Source organism: Bombus flavifrons, chromosome 12, assembly GCF_040668555.2.
Source record: "Bombus flavifrons isolate JBK064 chromosome 12, iyBomFlav1_principal, whole genome shotgun sequence".
Classification (NCBI taxonomy): Eukaryota; Metazoa; Arthropoda; class Insecta; order Hymenoptera; family Apidae; genus Bombus; species Bombus flavifrons.
This window is the reverse complement of record NC_138453.1, coordinates 1157537-1179857: the sequence shown is the minus strand read 5'-3', so window position 1 is coordinate 1179857 and position 22321 is coordinate 1157537. Positions and strand designations below refer to the sequence as shown.

Here is a 22321-nt window from a genome sequence, read left to right as displayed (position 1 = left end):
TTTGCGACCAAGTTTTCAGGACAAAAAAATCAAGCAAAAACAAAATTACATAAAAGCTCCGCTCCCCAGCGGCTTAAATCCAAAGAATAGATTTAAAACACAAAAAACGTAAAACGCCGACACATAATATAGTATGGCTACGTCGTACCGTCGCGTATCGGTACTTTTGCCTAACACATCTTATCGAAATTCATAGTTTATTGTGAATACCCAATATGTATTAAAAATTGTATCTTGGTAAATAAACTCTAAAAAAAAAAAAAAAGTGGTTAGCGCCTTAGGTTACGAACGTTCGGAACCCGGGTTCAAATCCCGGCGACCGGAGTCCGATTTTTCTCCCACGCATCTAAATTAGAAGAAATATAGCAGTAGCCTATCAGCGATATCTACAGCCAGCATCTACAAGTATCACGGACAACACTTTTACTCTCAAATTGGTGACCCCAACGTGATTTGACAGCGAAAAGAGGTGTGAAAGTGCTACCCGAGACTTCGATCATCGCGAATATAAGACTGTGGCGATCTGGATCTACCGCTACGACGCACACAGAACGGCCCTTCCTTCAGCAAAACTCGACGCCCCACCGCCGACCCACGCAAGCAGGTGACAGGATACGAGACGATGACCCAAGCCAGGAGTGATGTAGCTATTGCAAAGTTCATGGGCATCACCACCAGCACGTCATACTAAAAGAGGAACAGAGACCTACGACCGTACGCGGAAACGCTCCGCACCGTACCGACAGGTATCCACCGCCACAGCCCTCTAAAACGGTGTAAATAAAGCGAGCGGTGTTGTCTGTAAATAAAGCGAGAGAGAGAGAGAGAGAAATACTACACGGCTATATTATACGGTCAATTCAATCTATGCATCATCGCTATGCTACTGTTGTTGATCCAGAAGGCATGGCTACAAAATATTAATTACGATATGTTACATAATGTACCACAAAATTGTTACACAATCATAAACAAACATTATTTTTTCATTAATTAAACTGACATATGAGGAACATATGAGAAATAAATAGCGTTGACTTTTGTTCTAATATTCCTTCGCGTAAATATGTCCTTCTATATCACATTAACAAGAATTTTTTTAAGACGTTTCTTCTGGCAGAAAAATTGCAAAAACTGTTTGGTTAATAGCTTTTACGCGACACGTAACTTTTTTGTTTCTATTGCCTTTTGCTCCTTTACTCTCTTCCTTGTATCTCTATCTCCTTTTCCATCTTTCTTTCTACGTTTTTCCTTCTGTAACGCGTGATCGTGACGGAGGGGAGCATAAAAGTAACGTCAATGAAGAGAACAGACAAGAAAAAGCAGTTATTATCCTTATTTTCATTTGATCGCGTCTAACAGTGAGAAGCGAACTGAGCTTCCATTCCATTTCGCGATACGATTCACGAAACTGAAAAGAAGAAAAGAACTCCACGAAGATATAACGACGAATTTCGTGCCTTTCCTGCAGTTACGGACCGCCATCGTGCTTATTTTATGTACCATCGGTGAGGTGAGAACAAATAGCACTCTACTGTGTAACAATTTGGAGAAACGAGGCCGTCAACGCTAATCACGGTGTTGCGAGACATTAGTAAAAAGAAGAGAGAAATAACCGAAGAAAAAACAGGAAAGATCAAGTAAGTGGAACTTTCCTTGACGTACACAAGGTGATAGTAAATTTCACATTTCGTATGTTTGAAGCGTGCTGGCGCAGCATGGCTTTTCAGTTAAGTACAGCCGGTTATCGGTACCAAACTTCCTATAAAACGAAACAAGACACGTCGATGCTTGAGATATGTCAATGAACGGCAGAGTGTTTAAGTTGAATAGTTATATTTGATCTGTTAATTCGACAAGATTAGTATATAAGAAGAACAAAGGTAAATGTGCATCTAGTGCTAGGCAACATTCTATTTAACTACTAAATAATAAATAACAAACCAATATAATATTTTAGTTGCGAATAAGAATGAAATTCCTTATTTAAACACAAGTCTTCAAAATATCATTCGCAAATAAGAAATAATAATTAAATTATTTTTTGGCACCATTTATAAGATTTTCCCATTTGAATTTAATTGGGAAACGAATAATAATGTACAAATAGGTAGTTTTTGGTTTTTCCTTATCTGTTTCATTGTGTACAATATAAATAATAATTGACTCCATTATTTTAAATAATGTATTTAGACTTGTTCAAACAACAAATTTACTTGTATTTTTTATTTAAGCTCACAAATATTCAATGATTCTATTTAAATGATTGTTTAAATGAAAATTTATATACAGGGTCATTGGTAACTGGTGGTACAAACGGAAAGGGGGTGATTCTACGCGAAAAAAGAAGTCGAAAATATAGAATAAAAATTTTTCGTTTGAGGCTTTGTTTTCGAGAAAATGGACTTTGAATTTTCGCTCGGTACGCGTGCACTATATCACGTCTCGTTATAACGGATGTCACTGTAGATCATTGTCTCGATGGAAAAATTAAAAAAAGAAAAATTAAAAAAAAAAAATTTTTGTTCTATATTTTTGACTTCTTTTTTCGCGTAGAATCACACCCTTTCCGCTTGTACCACCAGTTACCGATGACCCTGTATATTTAATTTATATATATAACTTTTATTGCCCAATATATATATATATATATGTCGGGGTATGGTTGGAATTTTGGGCGCGTAACAACTCTTCACGTGAATTAACCATTGTTTTACACAACCGAGATTATATTTACACGTATACACAAGTCTACTACAAAGATTAACAAATAATAAGTCTAGTGAATAATAAGCTTAACAAATAATAAAGTTAGTGGATAATAAGTTGAACGAATAATAAGTCTAACAAATAATAAGTCTAATGAATAATACGTTTAACGGATAGTAAGTTCAATGAATAGTATGATTTACGAACAATAAGTTTAATAAACGCTATTAACAATAATTTTGAGTTCAAACGAATCCACGGCCAACGGGATGACTCTTTACTAAGCGTAGATTGATCTTAAGCACAGAAACATGACGTGTCACTCTCCAAAGCAGTCGCAAGAATGCCAGCCTCGCCGAGATTTTTCTCGCTGTACGATTGCATTTGTTTTTCTATGCCCGTTTGGAAGCATCGAGAAGGTTTCAAACGCCGTTGCTAGGCAGACTCGTTGGAAGCATCGAGAAAGTTCCAAACGCCGTTGTTAGGCGGTTTCTGCCTCGAGTTTGATTAGTAATACAATGTATGACCCACTGTATCACACGTGGCTAGGCCCGCTCCCGAGGCCGCATGCCGCATGCCGCCACAACAACATTTCTCGGAAAACCCATACAACCACTCCAAACCTCCGTTAGGCAAAACGTACATCCCGTGACCGTGGCTACGTTCGCCTCGAACCCAATCTTGATATCACAAATCTCGAACAATTGCAGCTATGATAAAATCCAGGTTAGATTACTAGAGGATGTTCCCAAAATTTCCAAGGAACAGCTTCGGCTTTCCTTTCATCTCCGACATATATATATATGTATGTATATTCTCAATAAATAAGGAATTCCTATTAGAAAGTTGTTTTGGCAAAAATACCATTATGCGGCGGTATTTTTCAGCGATCGTCTTCTGTTTATTGTGACAGTAAATTCAAAGTCCTTCGGCGATATCCAAACCGCTCTATGTACCTGCCTAATTATACTTCTACAACAATAACTGATAGGTGACGAGCCACATTTGACTGTAGTGGTAAGAGTATACGTCACACTATAGCCATTCTCATATGTTTTCGCTTGCACGAATTCCGACTTATGTAAGTGGAGAACCCTGAGCAATGGAAATTTTTTCGTATATACAGAGCTATATACTGATCTACTTTATATAACTGTGGAGGATTAGTCTGATTCTGGTTGAGCGAAATAACGAAAGCGAATTATTGCCGTCGCAATGCGTTAAATATATTTTCGAATAAATTAATAAATTACAGACGAATTGTGAGTCCGCTGGTACAAGTATAAGTCATGGAATAAATACCCGGTAAATACTCGGAGAAACTTTGTAGATCACTGCGATGCTTGTTTATACGTTAATACTCTTCGACTCTGTTCGGTGAACTCTTTCGTTCGTGATTGCGTCTGTTTATTTATACTGGTCGGGGGACAGCCGGAAAATTCGAACTCGACTGCGTTTGATGGTTGTATGTAGCGGCGACATTGTTTTGCTCGGAGTTCATTGCTCCTTACAATACTTGTGACCTAACGGTCTTGATACTCCGAAGCAAAACAACAACAGGATTTGAATTGTCCTGCTCGCGTGCCGCTACATAACTTCTTTTGAATGTAATGTACTTAGAAATAAGTCATTACATATCTCACACCGCAGTTCAGATAAAATATAAAGGAGCGAAATTGAAAAAAATGTTAATTCCAGGCAAAACTTCAGAAATGCTGCCTACATTCCGATTCCGATGATTTTTTCAGAAATCGATATTCTGGACAACTTTCTCCTATACATATAAAGAGTGGACTCGCCTAGTTTTCGAGATATTATTTTTTATTATTCAATTACAGATATCGGGATTGAAAGCGCGAGGGTGCTGTGGTACTAGCACAATGAATACGGAATTTACAGAAAAATTAAATAAGGTGAATTCCATCGAGGGATTTTATGCCCGAACTGGAATTTTTATAACTGGAGCATCTGGTTTCGTGGGGAAATGCCTCCTGGAGAAACTGATACGCGTGTGTCCACGCATCGTCGTTATTTTTATTCTGATTCGTCCAAAAAAACACCAAACGATGGAACAACGATATAAAGAGATCATAGATGATCCCGTACGTAAATAACATTTTCGATGCTTTCAATATTTAAGACATTCACAAACCAAACCGATTAATTTCACATTTCATTAATTTCTCAATTTCATATTATATACAAGATGGTTGGTAACTGGTGGTACAAGCGGAAAGGGGATGATTCTACGCGAAAAAAGAAGTCGAAAATATAGAATAAAAATTTTTCGTTTGAGGCTTTGTTTTCGAGAAAATCGACTTTGAATTTTCGCTCGGTACGCGTGCACTTATCACGTCTCGTTATAACGGATCTCACTGTAGATCGTTGTCTCGATGGAAAAATTAAAAAAAAAAAAAAAAAAATTAAAAAAGAATTGTTATTCTATATTTTCGACTTCTTTTTTCGCGTAGAATCACCCCCTTTCCGCCTGTACTACCAGTTACCAACCACCCTGTATATATAAAACGTATATATAATAATGTGTTGATAGAAAATTAGTATATTCAATAACAATCTATATTGGAAACTGAGCTTGTACCTTTTCTTCTTCAGATTTTCGATGATGCCAAAGCAAAGAATCCCTCAGCATTAAAAAAAGTTCATCCCGTAGAGGGTGACATAAGTCTACCAAAATTAGGTCTTTCGCAAGAAGACAGAAATATGTTGATAGAGAATGTGAACATATTGTTCCACGTTGCCGCCACTTTGAATTTCAAGCAGCCGTTGAATGCGGCCGTGAACACAAACGTGAAAGGTACTTTTAGTATCATTGAACTGTGCAATGAACTGAAGCATGTAATTAGCGTTATCCATGTTAGCACAGCTTATAGTAACGCAAATCTATCAGAGATTGAGGAAAAAGTGTACAGGTAAGGATAAATGATATTTAATATTTAAATTATATTAATAATTCAATTTTCATGATCATGGTCGTATACACAGCTCTGGGAACTGTTGTTGCTGTAAGGGCAGAGGGGGCAGAGACTATTATGTGTCAAAAAATGTTTCTCAGAAATAAGGCGTTTTAATCAAATTGCTAGGATTCGCCGCGCAATACGACTTGTGTCTGCAACTGAAATCTACTACTATTACGAAATACACGTGAAATACTTTATGTTTACCTTAAGTACGTTAAAAAAAAAACTTATGAAAAGTAGTTTAGTTTATATTATCTATGTTTAGTGACAAGTAATTTATAAAGCACAACCTTTAGAAATTCATAGCTCAAACTCCTCCTCTAGAGTTTCTAGACCTGATACGCGACCGTGCATGTATTTGCGCACTTTGTTTTTATGTGTTTATGATGGGAACACTGTAACGTGTAGCACGTTTAATATGTTAGAATCATATATCATACGCCATCTATAAGCTACTGTCAGAAGTATAAAGAGATGAGAACACAGCAATTTCATTGTCGCTGATTAAGGAGAAATGAAAAGGATCGCTGTTCTGTACATATTATAGGATAAGGAGAAGCGAGCCCCGTGTTTTTTTGTCAAACTCAATTTCATGTCTCTGTGCACTCACGAAGCTTCGAAACAAGCATGTGCGTCCACTTCTGTGCATTTTCCTTTCCCGTGCTCAATTTTCTTCTCTTTTCGTCGATAACTGAAATCTTGAATTATGTTTACCTCATATGTAATTGTAATGTAATTATTTGCATTTTTACAAACTTCGTTATTCTTCATCTATATATTTCGTTCGTTATTTCTTCTTTTTAACTGTTGCGTTAATCATTTTCTTCTATGCTGTAACATAAAATTTAGTAATTATCTGCTGTGAATATATCGAACGTACAAATGACAAACAAGAGAAACCAAATAGATGCAGCGAAATAACTCATAGAACGTAATTATTGTACAGAAAACGGGTACGGTTTTTTACTTACAGTGGCATCAAAATTAAACTCCGTCAACGACAATGCCGATGACGAAATCGCTCGATGTTCTCGCCTTACCATACTTCTGGCAAAAGCTCATAGATGACGCACGATATAGTCGTGTACATGTTGCACGGTTGCTATTCTCAAAGTTTTCGGGAGTGCGGATTCCAAGCTACGTAGATGATACTATATGATATCCTATTATTGATAATTTTTCAGCACGAGTTTACAACCATCTAGCGTGATTGATATTTGTGACAGTCTTGACAAAGAGTCGATTGAGCTATTAGAAGAAAGAATTTTAAAAATTCATCCAAACACATACACGTTCACCAAGAATTTGGCAGAACAGATTGTATCCAGCAACAGTACAAGTTTCCCAGTTGCGATAGTGCGACCAAGTATAATTAGTGCTTCGTTGAAGGAACCGTGTCCTGGTTGGTTGGGCAATATCACTGTACATATAGGTATTTCTATAAATATTTATAATGTTAATTCTTCATCACTGCATATTTCATTTACATATATTGCATGTAAGAGCGATCAATTATACTCGAGTGATTTCGAATAATATAAGTCTTTCGTATCACAAGATCTTAGTTCTCCTTAACTATCATAAGGAAGGAATCAATCAGCAATAGAATAAAGCAGCGTCAAATTTTCACTTACTCATTCAAAAGCATGTGAAAATATACTTCTTGCGCAAGGTGTATAAATACTGTTGATAAAGACTTTTTTTATATACATGGGGAAATCCTCATGGACACCCGCCGCTCTTCTGGGAGGCGGCGGGGTAATGTAGAACTTACCGACTAAAACCCCACGTTGGTCCACCTGACGCTCAACGGAGGTGTTCCGGGACCTCTTTTGAATTACTGCCGGTGCACTCCAGCGTCCTCTCTCATTCTGAGGGAGCCATCACTCAGGTCTAGTTCGGGCATTGAGAGGGATCAGCCCTCTCAACGCTTTCCCCTGGACCGTCGTGCTAGTCCGAGGAGATCCCAGAACCTCTTCGACGTGACGACCCCTATGACCACTTAGAGCGGCGCAAGCCCGCCCTTCGGCACGAAACACTAGAAGAGCGAGAAGTTCTCGCTCTCTCCCGCTCTGCCCGCTTTTTTGCAAGCATTACTTCTTCGCAATAGAAGCGGACTGCGAGGAACTCCTGTTGCCCCCTCAGCATCGCTTCCACGACTGACGACAGGTCCAAACTCTCGGCAGTCGCTAGTCGCAGAACACGGGGGGGGGGGGTCTACCACGCCGGACAAAACTACAGCGTGTGCTGGACCGTGTTCTCGCCCCCTTCGCAGTGGTGACAGGTGTTCGTCAGCCCTCTTCCAATTCTCTGCACGTACTCATCGAATACTCCATGCCCGGCGAACACCTGCGTCATCCAGAAGGATAACGGGAGCCACGGACCTGATCTTCGGCGAGTAGGTCGAAGCGCCACCGCTCCCATACCTCTCGCCTAGCTTCTCTCCGAACGTCTTGTGCCGCCTGCCCGGCGGTGGAGGAGTCCCCGCCTGAGCCCAGGCCCTTCACGTTTTCGTGCACCCATCAAAATATAATGATTAAACGTCAACGTATAATAATTAAAACAACTAGATAATTAACAACGCTAACAACACTATCTGGGCAGCACAATCCGCACTCTGACTTCTCAACTCATACTGCTGTTAATTCGTTTATCGTCCCCTAGCAACCCTTTGTCTTTTGCCTTAGCCTCACTACGTATATGCTCAGCAACCGATTGTTTATAATTCGCACCTGAGCAACCGCTTGTTTACAATCCGCACGACACCCCCCAGGTTCCTCGTCCACGATACTATAATATTATATACTGTATATGTTCATTTTTCAAAGTGAAATAGAAAATAAATACCGCGATATTAATGAGGAAACTGGTATTCGAGAAAGCCACGATTTGATGTTAATAGCCTTTTCGCAAATGGATATGTAAAGGACATATGATACATGTGAAACTCATCGAAATGGGCTGCTTTTTGAGAAGTCGAACAGGAATAACATTTTTAGGCAATGAAATTGAAATATTCGCAAAGAGTGGAGTTAATTAATTTCTGAGAAGGTAAATGACTCTAACCTTTACTAGATAACCGTTTTTAAAGCTTTAAGTTCTGCCCGAGCAGCTGAGCTAAACAGACGTGAGAAACTGTGCTTCAGTGAAAGTGCGACAAGTAGTGAATTCAGGTGGACAAAACGACAACGAACACTGCCAAATGGTTGAAGCTTCAAAATGCAACAACAAATACCGCCAATGAAAATAACAAACAAAGGTGAAGTATACTACATAAATAAAGCTACAAATACGTTAAGCAGAAAACAACCAATTAACAAAGAACAGGAAAGCTCAACTATAAAAGAAATGGAAACGTTGCAAAAGCAAGAAGAAGACAGCTACAATGACAAACTATCATATCGAGATGAACACTGGAAGGTAGCAACAGCAAACAAAAAGTGTAAAATTTTGGCACAAGCGCTATAAAAATTTCCGATACCGATACGCATCAGTGGCTACAAGACATCCCACTCCGAAATTCGTTCAGTTCACTGATAGAAGAGATAGATACGGATCCAAAAGAAAAAAAACAACTTATATCGTTAAACCACTACCGATCTACATCCATGGCCAAATAATAGATCCCCTAATTGAACTATTGAACAACACTGATGGAAAAGAAAACTTCGGCATAAAGGAATTAAAACTGGAACAAGTAAAAGTACAAACAAAAACTCCAGAAATCTTTAGAAAAGTGACGCGAGCATTAACCTTTTCGTTTCGGGTGCCGCTTATAGGCGGCGACCACGCGACGATCGGCACCCCATATATCAGGCATACATCAGTACCATCTGTAGTCAATAATATATTTTTTCGTTACCGGCAGAAGCCTTTTCATATTAAAGATGTAAATTATACTTATCATATTGGGGCAAAGATTGTTTTATTATTGTTTTATTCAGCACAGTTGTTATTTAAGACTTTGGAAAACATTTATACAGCAATCACGCCACATTTGTGGCGCGCGCTTCCGTACAGGGAGAGCACTTGGGTGGACTGGACTGACGAAGCGAAAGGGTTAAAGGAGAAAAACGCTGGGTATCATACATATCAGCTCAAAACAGAAAAAGCTACAATATAGTAATTAGAGAACTACGCTCAAGAACAAACATAAAAAATATATGTGAGGAATTAGCAAAAATCAGACACTAAGTAAGAACAACAAATAATATAACCAGATACGATACGAAACAGCCATTGCTACTGTTTCTAATAGAACTTGAATCCAAAACTAATAACAAAGAAATCTTTGATATTAAAAAAATCCTAAACACAATAGTAACAATTGTGTCACCTTGTTATAAGAAGGGCATACCGCAATGCATACGGTGTCAACAATACGGAAAAACACAGGAAAATTACTGCAGCAGAAAGCCAGCGTGTGTCAAATATGCAGAAAACCACTTAACAACAAACTGCCCATACACAGGAAAAACAGGTGTCGTTAAAATCGAAGATACTGAGAACAATAGTCAACGCCCCATGGTATGTCAGAAACGAAGATATACGTAATGACCTAAAAATACCAACTGTCAAAAAAGAAATCGGTAGATACGCGAAAAGATACAAGGAAAGAATGGCAACACATCCAAACCAGCTGACTGCTGAAGCGAGCAAAACTCTCATAAAAAGAAGACTAAAAAGAAAACAGTTCACTGGCATCATTTGTGGCGGCACTCGACAGCAACTATTACCGGACGACGGCAGCGCAGTGGTTAGCGCCTTTGGTTACGAACGTTCGGGACCCACGTTTCAAATCCCGGTTCCTGTAGTCCGATTTTTCTTCCACGACTTCTAAGTGAGAAGAAAAAGCAGCAGTACCCCAGCAGAGACATCTACACCAGCAGCGACATCTACAACAGCAGCGACATCTACACCAGCAGCACCACTATCACCCACAACTATCTACAATTCACACTAAAGAAGTAAAATAAACAAACTTGAAGATGGTATCTTGCTGGGGGTAGCCATCCACATGTTAATTAGCAATAAAGCTAGAAAAATTTACCGAATGTCCAGCTGGAGAAATTGTAAAGTACAAATTACATGATAAAAAGAAAAACAAATTTTAAAGCTCTACTTTTGTTGTCAGTTACGAATATCCTTCTTATCTATTTATAGCTACATTTCGAGGCAGTCGAGGAGCATGAATTAGTTTTAACCAAGTTTGTTGTTGCAGCTCTCGGACTATTTATCAGCAGAGGTTTCGCTAAAATAGCATTGGCTAAGCCGGACACAATAACAGATACAGTACCTGTAGATTATGTGGTCGACACGATATTATGTGCCGCATGGCATGTCACGCTGCATCGTGATATGAACATCAAAGTGTACAACTGTACGAATAACGCACGCCCTATCAGGTAATATTTATTACGGAATTTTTTCAAGTAATTTAATTGAATTGTTAGAGTATCGTAAAACCTGTAATTTATTTAAGCGACACGATCAATGGGAATGCCAATAAATGAAAAGCATTTCATCGTAAATGAAATAATTCAAATGCTAAAGATTATGCAGGGTGATTGGTAACTGGTGGTACAAGCGGAAAGGGGGTGATTCTACGCGAAAAAAGAAGTCGAAAATATAGAATAACAATTCTTTTTTAATTTTCTTTTTTTTTTTTTTAATTTTTCCATCGAGATAACGATCTACAGTGAGAACCGTTATAACGTACCGCACGCGTACCGAGCGAAAATTCAAAGTCGATTTTCTCGAAAACAAAACCTCAAACGAAAAATTTTTATTATATATTTTCGACTTCTTTTTTCGAGTAGAATCACCCCCTTTCCGCTTGTACCACCAGTTACCAACCACCCTGTATAACTGAGAAAACGGCATTGGAAGTAAAAAGGGACTATACTAAATTTTTTCTGTGTACACATACAGTTAACTTATTCTCATTTAGCTGCATGAATTATAAAAACGTGCTAGCATTTTTTTCGAATCAAATTCGTATAATCAGATCAGATCCTTAAGCGGATCGGACGTGTTTGTAAACTGAGCATCGTTACCTTCCAGCTTGAATCAATCATTTAGTGCGCGAATGTTTGCCATATAATTTCTTATAGTATTTGCTTATAAATCAAGTACGTTTCATCGTGTGTGGATCGTTTGTATTGAAGATGACTTGCAGGTATTTTGCAGCCAGTTCTGCTTAACCTTCGTTCACTTAGTGTCGTTTTTCCACGGAGGTGTTCGTTTAATATGCCTTTAAATGTCTTTGATTGTTTTCCACAGAGAGTAGTTTATCACTGATGTGTGGTGCCTAAGTTCTTTCCAATGATTTGAATTTTTTATTCTTTTCATCCAGTAGAAGTTGCTTTACTTGCTTTATGAGTATGTTTGCCATTCTTTTGCTGTTCTTCTTTTCTCTTTCATTTTGTTTAATATAAATAGTTAATGTAAATAGTTGAAAGCTGTTTCATTGATGTACGGAGTAGCTTCGTACGTGTCTGAATTGAATTGTTTTGGTGAAAAATTCCGCTGTCGATCCGATATTTTCTTTCGTTTATGAGGGGATATTGCACGTTAGATTTTTGTCTAGGTGCTGCTGAAATGTCGGCTAGCGAGTGGATTTTATTGTAATTGATGTTGGTCTCGCGATCTGGTCTTTGATCTGACGATTGTGGTCTTCTATATGACGAGTGAAGGTGATTGGAACGTGGGCAGATGTCAGTTCTGCCTTTACATTAAGTAAACTGTATGTCGCTTATGTTTGGGAGAAAAATCTGTGATCGCAAAATCAGTTATGTTTTCTTCTATTAAGCAAATGGAAATATAAAGCAAAATGCAAATGTTAATGTTGTTTGTCGCATTTATTGTTGCAGAATGGTCCCGAGTTTGTCTACTTTTTCGACAAGAAGGTTTGAGACGTTAGCTTGGTTGCCTTCTGTTGCTGTGATCTGAGCGTAGCTTTTGCGAATTGTTGCGCACGTATGTTTTAGATTTCGGTTTTCTCGATTTTTTAGACATACCGTTTCATATGGTTGCTGTGCTAGGAGTATTTCTCGCGTAGCCCGTTCTGCTTCTTTATCTCTTAATTTCGACAACGTTCTTGCTCGTATTTTCTTTCGAATTTTACATCGCTTATCATTTGCCGGATGCTTTCCCTGACAGTTCACGCAGATGACATGGTCGGTTCTTCTTCCTTTTTAAGACATAGTGAGGAGAGATATGATTCAGCGTATTTCATACAGAATGGTTTGCCGTCTCAATAATTTTTTCCGTTTCCGTGTTGTTGGCAACGTGTATGCTGTTGGCTGTTTCTTTTAGATTTTGCTAGTTCTACCAGTGTTGGCCAGTCTTCTTCCGATTCGCATAAGTTCTTATCGTTTGGAACCGGCTGTAATCCAACCACGCGTAGTGTGAGTAGCTTCTGTGCTTTTCATGTTTATCATGTGGCATACTTGATATCTAAATTCTTATAGATCATCTTTGATAAGTTGTTTTGACGTCGAGTGGTGAAGCTCTTTTATTATTACTTTGCATTTTCTAGAGTCATTCGATTGAAAGGTGTAGCAACTGGCATTGTGTGTGTCTAATGCCGCCACAATTTTATCATACCATTCTATTTTTTCACGCAGGAACATGTGTTGACATATTTTATAATACTTGGACCTGATCGCTTACACATAAGGAAATCAATCAACACATCTTTGCACTAATATATACCATTTCAACGAATACACTTTCGAAGAGATTAGTTGATGACAATAAGCACCATAATCCTGTTCCGTAGTCGGACACAAATTACGATGAAGATAAGAAATTGAGAAAATCGGTCTATAGGAAATAGACGCAGAAAATAACAAACCTTAGAATATTAGCATACAGGGTTATTCACTTAACTGGTACTATTACAATATTATATGCAGAAAATTATACCGAACATGGCTACATAACTAAATTTGTTCGGACATAACATTCTGAGATTACATCGAATACCATCTGACGTAACATCTGTCGTTTAGTACTGAGGTTCGTTTGTACTGAGGTAATTAAGTCTGTTGGTGTTTATGCATTTCAAAAGATTTTTGCCTCTTACTGTGATAAGTTTGCTGCCCCATTGCGTATGTTTAGCGTTATAGTCTCCTCCAGCTATAAATCTATTGCCCAGGTCTTCGAGCAATTTATCGAAGTCTTCTTTGGAAATAGAATGTCTAGGAGGACAATATACTGCTGATGTGATGATTGGATCATGCCAATCTTCTATCGCTACGTTTGTAGCTTGGAGGTAGTCCTTCTGGAACGATGGAAGCTTATAATGCTTAATGCTGGTCTTGATGATAATTCCGGTGTCGCCGTATGCCTTTCCAATGGGATATTGTGGTAAAAGTTATAACCATTTATTTTCAGGTAATTTTTATCGATGAAGTGAGTTTCAGATATAAGCATTACGTCAATTTCTTGTCGTTTTAGGAAGAGTTCTAGTACGTATTGATGCCGAGCTAGACCGTTAGCATTCTAAAGAGCTATGCGTATTGGCTTTATTTTACGTTGAAGCGTGTTAATTTGTTCACGATGATTGTAAGCAATGATAGCAAGTTATTCGTTTGCTTTGTTTGTTTCACGATTAATTTTTCAAGCCTATTGAAGTTATCTGTGTTTTGTGAACTGAGAACACTATTTTGTGAATGATCATTATAGATTTTCGATCTGCTTTGATTTCCTTGAACTACCTGTGCATAGGAGGTTGGAGGAGTAGTGAATTTTTGCGAAATATGTACGTGGTTGGATAGGTTCTTAACTCTGGGTTTAGGGTACTTATTTTTATACAAGATCTTGCAGGCTGTGCAACCTTTATAGTTCGCAGGATGCTCTCCTTGACAGAGGATTTATTGCCCAATATATATATATATATATATATATATATGTCGGGGTATGGTTGGAATTTTGGGCGCGTAACAACTCTTCACGTGAATTAACCATTGTTTTACACAACCGAGATTATATTTACACGTATACACAAGTCTACTACAAAGATTAACAAATAATAAGTCTAGTGAATAATAAGCTTAACGAATAATAAAGTTAGTGAAATAATAAGTTGAACAAATAATAAGTCTAACAAATAATAAGTCTAATGAATAATAAGTTTAACGAACAGTAAGATTAATGAATAGTATGATTTACGAATAATAAGTTTAATGAACGCTATTAACAATATTTTTGGGTTCAAACGAATCCACGGTCAACGGGATAACTCTCTACTAAGCGTAAACTGATCTTAGGCACAAAAATACGATTGTTGAAAATGCTCGATGTGTCACTCTCCAAGGCAATCGCAAGAATGCCAGCCTCGTGGAGATTTTTCTCGCTGTACGCTTGCATTTGTTTTTCTATACTCGTTTGGAAGCATCGAGAAAGTTCCAAACGCCGTTGCTAGGCAGCTTCTGCCTGGAGTTTGATTATTAATACAATGTATATCCCATTGTATCAGCACCTCCGAGGCAACATCACACGTGGTTAGGCCCGCGCCCGAGGCCGCATGCCGCCACAACCACATTTCTCGGAAAACCCATACTACCACTCCAGACCTCCGTTAGGCAAAACAACCATCCCGTGACCGTGGCTACGTTCGGCGACCAATTGTCACATCGAACCCAATCTCGCTATCACAAATCTCGAACAATTACAGCTATGATAAAGTCTAGGCTAGAGTACTAGAGGATGTTCCCAAAATTTCCAAGGAACGGCTTCGGCTTTCCTTTCATCTCCGACATATATATTGCTAATATTGGTTACTTCATAGTCATGATTTAAGAGTTCAAGCTTCAATTCATCTAAGTTAGTTGAGTGATGCATGTTGCGAAGTACCACAAGAAAAGGTCTTTCTTGTTTCAGTTGATATGTGTGGAAATTTGCGTTCAGGGTTTTTAGTAACTTTATTAGTTTTCTATAGGAATCTGGATTAGCCGATAGAATTTTAACCTGATTATTTTTTATTTTTAGTTTGTAATTCTCTTTGTTAACATCTTTCTCGATAGACTTTATCATTGTTTGAATATCGATGACATCATCGATGAAGATTGGGGGGAGGTGTGAGGACCTTCTTGCGTATGTTGATTTATTAATGTTTCAACTACGTCCATAGAATTGTCTGTAGATTCTAATATTGCAAATCTATCAGAAGTAGTAATATGGCTTGTTGACGATTCGTTCCGACTAGTGTTTACGTTTCTTTAACTATATCTAGCTTACGTTTTTTACTGTTGTTTGTGTGGTTTAAGAGATGGGACAGACCACCCCTTTGCCACGGAGGAGGTAGAACAGTGCGATTACAGTCTTGCTCATGAGAGCCCGATCGAATTACTTGGACCATCTTCGAGCCAGTCAATTCAAATTGAAATAACCAGTCGAAAGGCATGTTGGTCTTTCTATAGATAATATATTGAGATTACTAGTTCTAATATATTTTTCTAGTGTTCTACCTCAAGGCACTATAGCGTTTGCTTTGTATTGAAGTGTTCCGCTGCGATGTATTTGTCACCTAAGAATTGAAAATACTCTTCTCATTTTTGTAATGTCATTTTGTGTCGCGGTGGTGTATATACTGCTGACATGTGCAAGTAATTGCTGTTAGTTTGTATTGTAACGGTGGTTGCTGGAACGTTTTTTTGGCTAATTTGACTATGTAAGTGGTGTTTGATATCGTTTCTTATTATCACTGCAGCCCCTCCGTGTTTCCCCTATTGTGACGTCGAATTTAAAGTTCTTAGACCATCAAACCGTTCTGTGTTCTTGCCTAATTGTACTTGCATAGCAACAGCTGATAGGTGACGAACGACATTTGACTGTAATAATAAGTGTACATGTTACGATGTTGCCATTTTCATATGTTCTCGCTAGATCGGGTTCCGGGTTAAATGGATAACCCTGTATGCTCGACGAGGGCTCTTAAGAGATTAGTTTTGTTGATAAATGTCGCTGCAGTTATAATTTAAACACGTCATTAGCTAGAATTAATTTCATTATTGACAATGCTTTTCAACAGTCTCATCTGGAAATAACAAGAGTATGAGAGTAAACTAACAATACCTGCCAGACTCTGTCTTCCACTGTGCATTAGCTTCTCCTTATGTTATCCTGATATCGAGGGTCTGAAACAAATTTATAATTTTCTTAAACAATGTTCTGTAAGAATTTAATTACATTTAAATAAATAATAATGAATAATTGCAAACCTTGTTACGTTTACTACGAAATGTTCAGTCCGAATTATTAAATTATTAAATGAATTATTCAAACTATACGTAAATATACTGTATTTGCTATATGAATGGTATCTGGTCTAAAGCAAGTAGTAAATAAATAAATAATGTAATTAAGACAGTTGCTCCATTCTATGCTTACGTTCACTTTTGCTCTCAATAGCTTCATTTAATAAACTGGAGACATGGCTGAAATTATATAATATTTGATGCGATACTCTAATAATGATAATCTCCATTGAAATATAATTCGATTATCTCTATCAGCGTAAACGTTTCAATTTTCAAGTTACGGTGAGCTGAAGGATACATTCGTGAAACATGCCATCGAAATACCGACGGACGGTTTGTTGTGGTACCCGTGGTGTGCGATGGTATCTAACAGATATGTTTACAGTATTCTGACTTTATTTCTGCATACTTTGCCTGCTTTTATCGTGGATATCTTTTTAAGGCTTCAAGGTAGTAAACCAAGGTGAGTATTCTATCGTTTGTCAAGCAACGAGCTACCGCACGTTAGAATACTTAAAAATGGTATTTCAGAATGATGAAAATTAGCAAACATTATGATACGATGTCGACAGTGACAAATTACTTTAGCATACGCCAATGGTCCTTCAAAAGAGATAACGTTATCGATATGATGAAGGAAGTGAAAACGCTAGAAGACAGCGATATCGTTGAATTGGACTTGCAGGATATGGATTGGGACAAGTACATTGCAATTTGCGTCATAGGAATAAAGAAATTTATTTTTAAAGAGGACCTTAAATCTTTAGATGCAGCGCGGCGGCGGTTATCGATGTACGTATAGAAATGTCTTCGCATAGAAAACTAGTAACTAATATAAACATTTTTGTATATCCGACTAATAATATTTTCTTTTATTTCAGATTTTACTGGTTACATCAGATGACTAAAGCATTCGCTATAATTATTTTTTTAACGATAATACTGCGTGTTATGTACTGACCTGTTACGTCCGGTGACTACGTTTGAGGCGGCCACCAGTTATGCACATAGAATTAAACGGATTGCAATAATCCTAAGAAACTGTCCATGAAACGAGGTTTTCTTATTTACCGTTAAGGCCGTCAATTGGCATAAAGTGTCTTCGAGTCAAAAGGTTCCTTATGGTTATTGCTCCATCAGGTAAAAATTGGGATCCCACCCGCTAGCGACAAGTGGTGGGGCGATCACCACCGAGCGAGAATTTTCCTTTGCGACAACATCGTCACCGGACTAGACTGGTTCAATGACTACAGATTAGTCAACATCTCTTTACCGGGTTTTCGCCCTTCAATTATTCACCTACTTAACTTATACCTTACGCATCAGCGTAACTATCTTTTCTACAAGGTTGTTGGAAATATATAATATCTTTGAACTGTTAATCAAGCATTATACTCATTAAACTACCTCTATTATCCTAATCGAAATGGGGGATCGATCAGTTTGTGACATCAATCACATCTCAACCTACATCAGAGATAAGACATCGACCCCCGAGCTTCGGACTCCTTTGGACACATCACCACCTTATCATCATAAACTACGCTAAGATTGTGACGCGCCTTAGTCCACATCAGAGATAGGATATCGACCCCCGACCTTCGGACACTTTTCCACATCATAACCTACATCGAGCCCCCTCAACATTCTCAAACCAAAACGTATATAAACCGAGACTTCACCCAGCTCGGGCAGTTCTTGTTCTAGTCGCTGTTCTTGTACAACCCCTTTCTCCGGTTCAATGTTATTCTATTATTGTAAGTGCTAAATTTATAATAATGTTCGATAAAAGAAAATTAATAGTTGGGTTACGACTCAGCCTTCTTTTCCCTTACAATCCAAGTATCAATTTTACGTGACAAGTTCGTGGCGTCAATTGTCTAATCGTAACGGAAATTTACGGCTCCCGTTGATGCGCCTCCTCGCGATCGCGTCTCTCCGCGACTGGTCTAATTTACAATCTACGTTAGAATGTTTCGATGTTTTGCGCTCGACAGCAACACGACAAGTAGCATCGGCGTTTACGAAGCAGAGAATGAAAATTTGAGAGGTTCACGGGAACGGTGTGTATGTTTGTATGTTGTATGTGTGTACGTGTGTATGTGTACATCATTACGATTGCGAAATATACAGAGTGTATAAACAGTAGGTGTAGTTCGTGCAAAGCCGTAAGTACTAGTTTCAAGGTCAAAATTTTTTTTATCGCAGTCTATTCTACTCATCAGGAGGAACAAACGCCTCAAAGTTTCAATAATATTTAAACTGACTTTATTCATAATGTGTTTAGATTCTGCAATCGGGAGCAGGAAAAATAGCATCTATTGTTGCATGTCCATGTCTCAGGTCCATCATTATATATCCCACACATCCTATACATTATACATTATGCATGTGTTAAGGTATAGAGAGGATTCGGAAATACAAATAGTTTACTTTATTTCATACACAACAGCTATACATATCTATTACACTCTGAAGACCTCGATAACCTTCTTGCACGCACGTTTGTTGTCGACCGACTCCACCAGATTCTTCTAGCAGTTTCCAACCTCCTTTTGTCTCAACTCAGACCTGAACGCTCTCTGATGCTTACACACACATTCACATGTACAGTGTAAATGTATCATCTACTTAACACGCCTCTTTACATTTATACTGTACACTTAATCGTATTTACATGCTTATCGAATTAATTAACAGAAAATTTAACACTTATTTATTTATTTACATTCCTCTTATTTTACATTCATCCATGACTTAAACCTTTCGAATTTCTCCCTACACAATGCCTTCGTAAAGTAGTATTGTGTTAGCATGAGGTGCAATGGACTGGTATGTAATTCTGTATATAAGGTGCAACTGTTGCGTTCAACATTGAAGAGTATTCTAATATTAAAAATTAATATTATATCTAATTGTTGATAGATGAATCATATATATGTTGGAGAGGAAAGAACACCGGAGCCTCTGGAATTCTGGATAATCCCGCAACATTGTAATCTAGAGTCTACTATAGCTGTAATTAAACAATTGTAGTTATTCAACCCAATTGTAATTGTCCAAGATTTGTGATAGTGAGCTTGGGCTCGAGGCGACAGTCAGTCGCCAACGTGCCCGCGGTCAAGGGATGAACGCTTTGCCTAACAAAGGTATGGAGTAATTCTATAGCTCTCCTTAAAAGAAATATTTGTGGCGGCACGCGACAGTAAACATTCCAACGGTTTCGGTCCCGTGGCCCGCCACACGCAGACACTATTCTTCAAGTAAGATGATTGCCAGATGTCGATGCGTCTCCGCAGTACATGTTCAGCTAGCCTGAGGACCCATCATAGATCTTAAGATTTAGTTGGCTAAAGTCCTTCAGACAGACAAACAATCTTCGTCCCAGCTACGGGAAGATAGGAGAGACCAATTTTTCAACGAACGGCGTCTCCCACTAGCAACTTTCCCTCGAGGGCGGCTAGCATCTTTTTCTAACCACCGATATGGAGATTGACCAATTAGCAGCAACGCCAATTTCCCTCACCTTCTGAACGAAGGCTATCCTCGACGAATCCAAGGATTCTAGGATTCAAGGATTCAAGGAGAGCTATAGAATTACTCCATACCTTTGTTAGACAAAGCGTCCATCCCGTGACCGCGGCTACGTTCGGCGACTGGTTGTCGCCTCGAGTCCAAGCTCATTATCACAAATCTCGAACAAATACAATCGGATCGAATGACGACAATTGTTTAATTACACCTATAATAGAATCTAGATTACGGTGTTAAGGGATTTTCCTGAAGTTCCAAAGGGAAGGCTCCGATGTCCTTTCATCTCCGACATATATATGTCGGAGTCCGGGTTGGACTTTCGGGGTGTTCTATGAACCTTTACTTACTTTACCATCGCGGATGTAGCTAATGTTTATCGGTACCAATGTGTATTCTACAAGAGGCTATGAGCAATAGCGGCGATAGGATGGTCGAGATGATGGTGACGACGAATTCAGGTTCGAAAACGAATCCACGGTACACGGGATGGCGTAATGCAAGACTCGGGTAACCTTCTCGATAATGCAAGCAGCGATTCGTCCAACGACTACTTAACTAACGGAATCCCTTTCCAATAATGAAACTGCCCTTATATACTCCTGTCCCCACTTCTCGGGTCAATCTTTGTTTTAAGGAGAGCCATATAACCATTCCATACCTCTGTTAGGTAAACGTCCCTCCCGCGCCCGTGGCTACGTTTAGTGACACGCTATGTCACCTTGAACCCGAACACATTGTCATAAAGCTCGGTTGGAATATTCAAGTTATTTCTTATGTATTGTTTTCTTTATTGCATCCATCGTAAAAGTCTGGGCTAGGGTATTGGGGTTTTTTCCCAACATTCCAGACGGAAAATCCCACTGTCCTTACATCTCCGACATATATATCGGAGATGAAAGGACATCGGGGCTTCCCTTTTGAAATGTTGGGAAAAACCCCAATACCCTAGTCCAGACTTTTACTATAGCTACACTTAAGTAATAAAACTAAGAAATAGTTTTAATGTTCTAATCTGATTTTATGACGATGGGCTTGAGCTCGAAGTGACATAACAGGTTACTGAACGTAGCCACGGTCACGGGAGGGACGTGTACCTGACAGAGGTATGGAATAATTATATAGCTCTCCTTAAAAACTAATATTGACCCGAGAGGTGGGGAGAAGAATATGTAAGGGCTGTTCCACTTGGACTGCAAGTCAATTCATTCAGATAAGTTTTACTTGTACGTTGAGTCATACGTGTATCACATCGCGTTCGTCATCCCGTTGACCGTGGATTCGTTATAGAACCTGACTTCGTTGTCATCAACACCTCGACCATCCTATCGCCGCTATTACTTTTAGCCTCTTGCAATAACCACATTTGTACCAATAAATATCAGCTATAACCGCGATGATAAATTCGAGCGAAGGTTCATCAAACGCCCAAAATTCTAACCTTAACCCGACATCTGAAGCGGGTTCAGTGCCGGTTATAACAGTCCAAGAGCATATGAGTATCATGCGCGAGTTTATTTCGAAGAACACCGAACAACAATTCCGAAGACCAAAGAACAGAAGAATATACGAAACCCAGAAGAAAACCGACTAGCCGCATCATCGAAGGTGTCTTGTTTCAAGAGTCACGAGGAGGGTCATATCGCGCCTAATTGTCCGTTATTGCGGAAAAGAAACTATGATTCCAATAACTAGCTTTGAGTCGACTTCTGAGTAGTGGAAGCGCCAACTGGTAGATCATGTCATCTGGGAGAGTCGTTCCCATTTTACTTCGATTCTGGAGCCGAATGCTCACTAATTAAAGAATACGTAGCCTAGAAAACTTTCTGGTAAGAG

At 38.6% G+C, this 22321-nt stretch overlaps 1 protein-coding gene across 1 annotated transcript; it reads left to right on the top strand.

Moving 5' to 3' along the window:
* The first annotated feature begins 1339 nt into the window (after window positions 1-1339).
* Window positions 1340-18310, top strand: LOC138185449 (putative fatty acyl-CoA reductase CG5065). Its single transcript, XM_069124430.1, has 8 exons — window positions 1340-1640; window positions 4548-4811; window positions 5323-5639; window positions 6872-7119; window positions 10909-11092; window positions 17232-17417; window positions 17486-17746; window positions 17836-18310. The coding sequence occupies exons 2-8, from the start codon at window positions 4590-4592 to the stop codon at window positions 17912-17914; spliced, it is 1497 nt and encodes a 498-aa protein (XP_068980531.1). The 5' UTR covers window positions 1340-1640; window positions 4548-4589; the 3' UTR covers window positions 17915-18310.
* Window positions 18311-22321: the final 4011 nt, after the last annotated feature.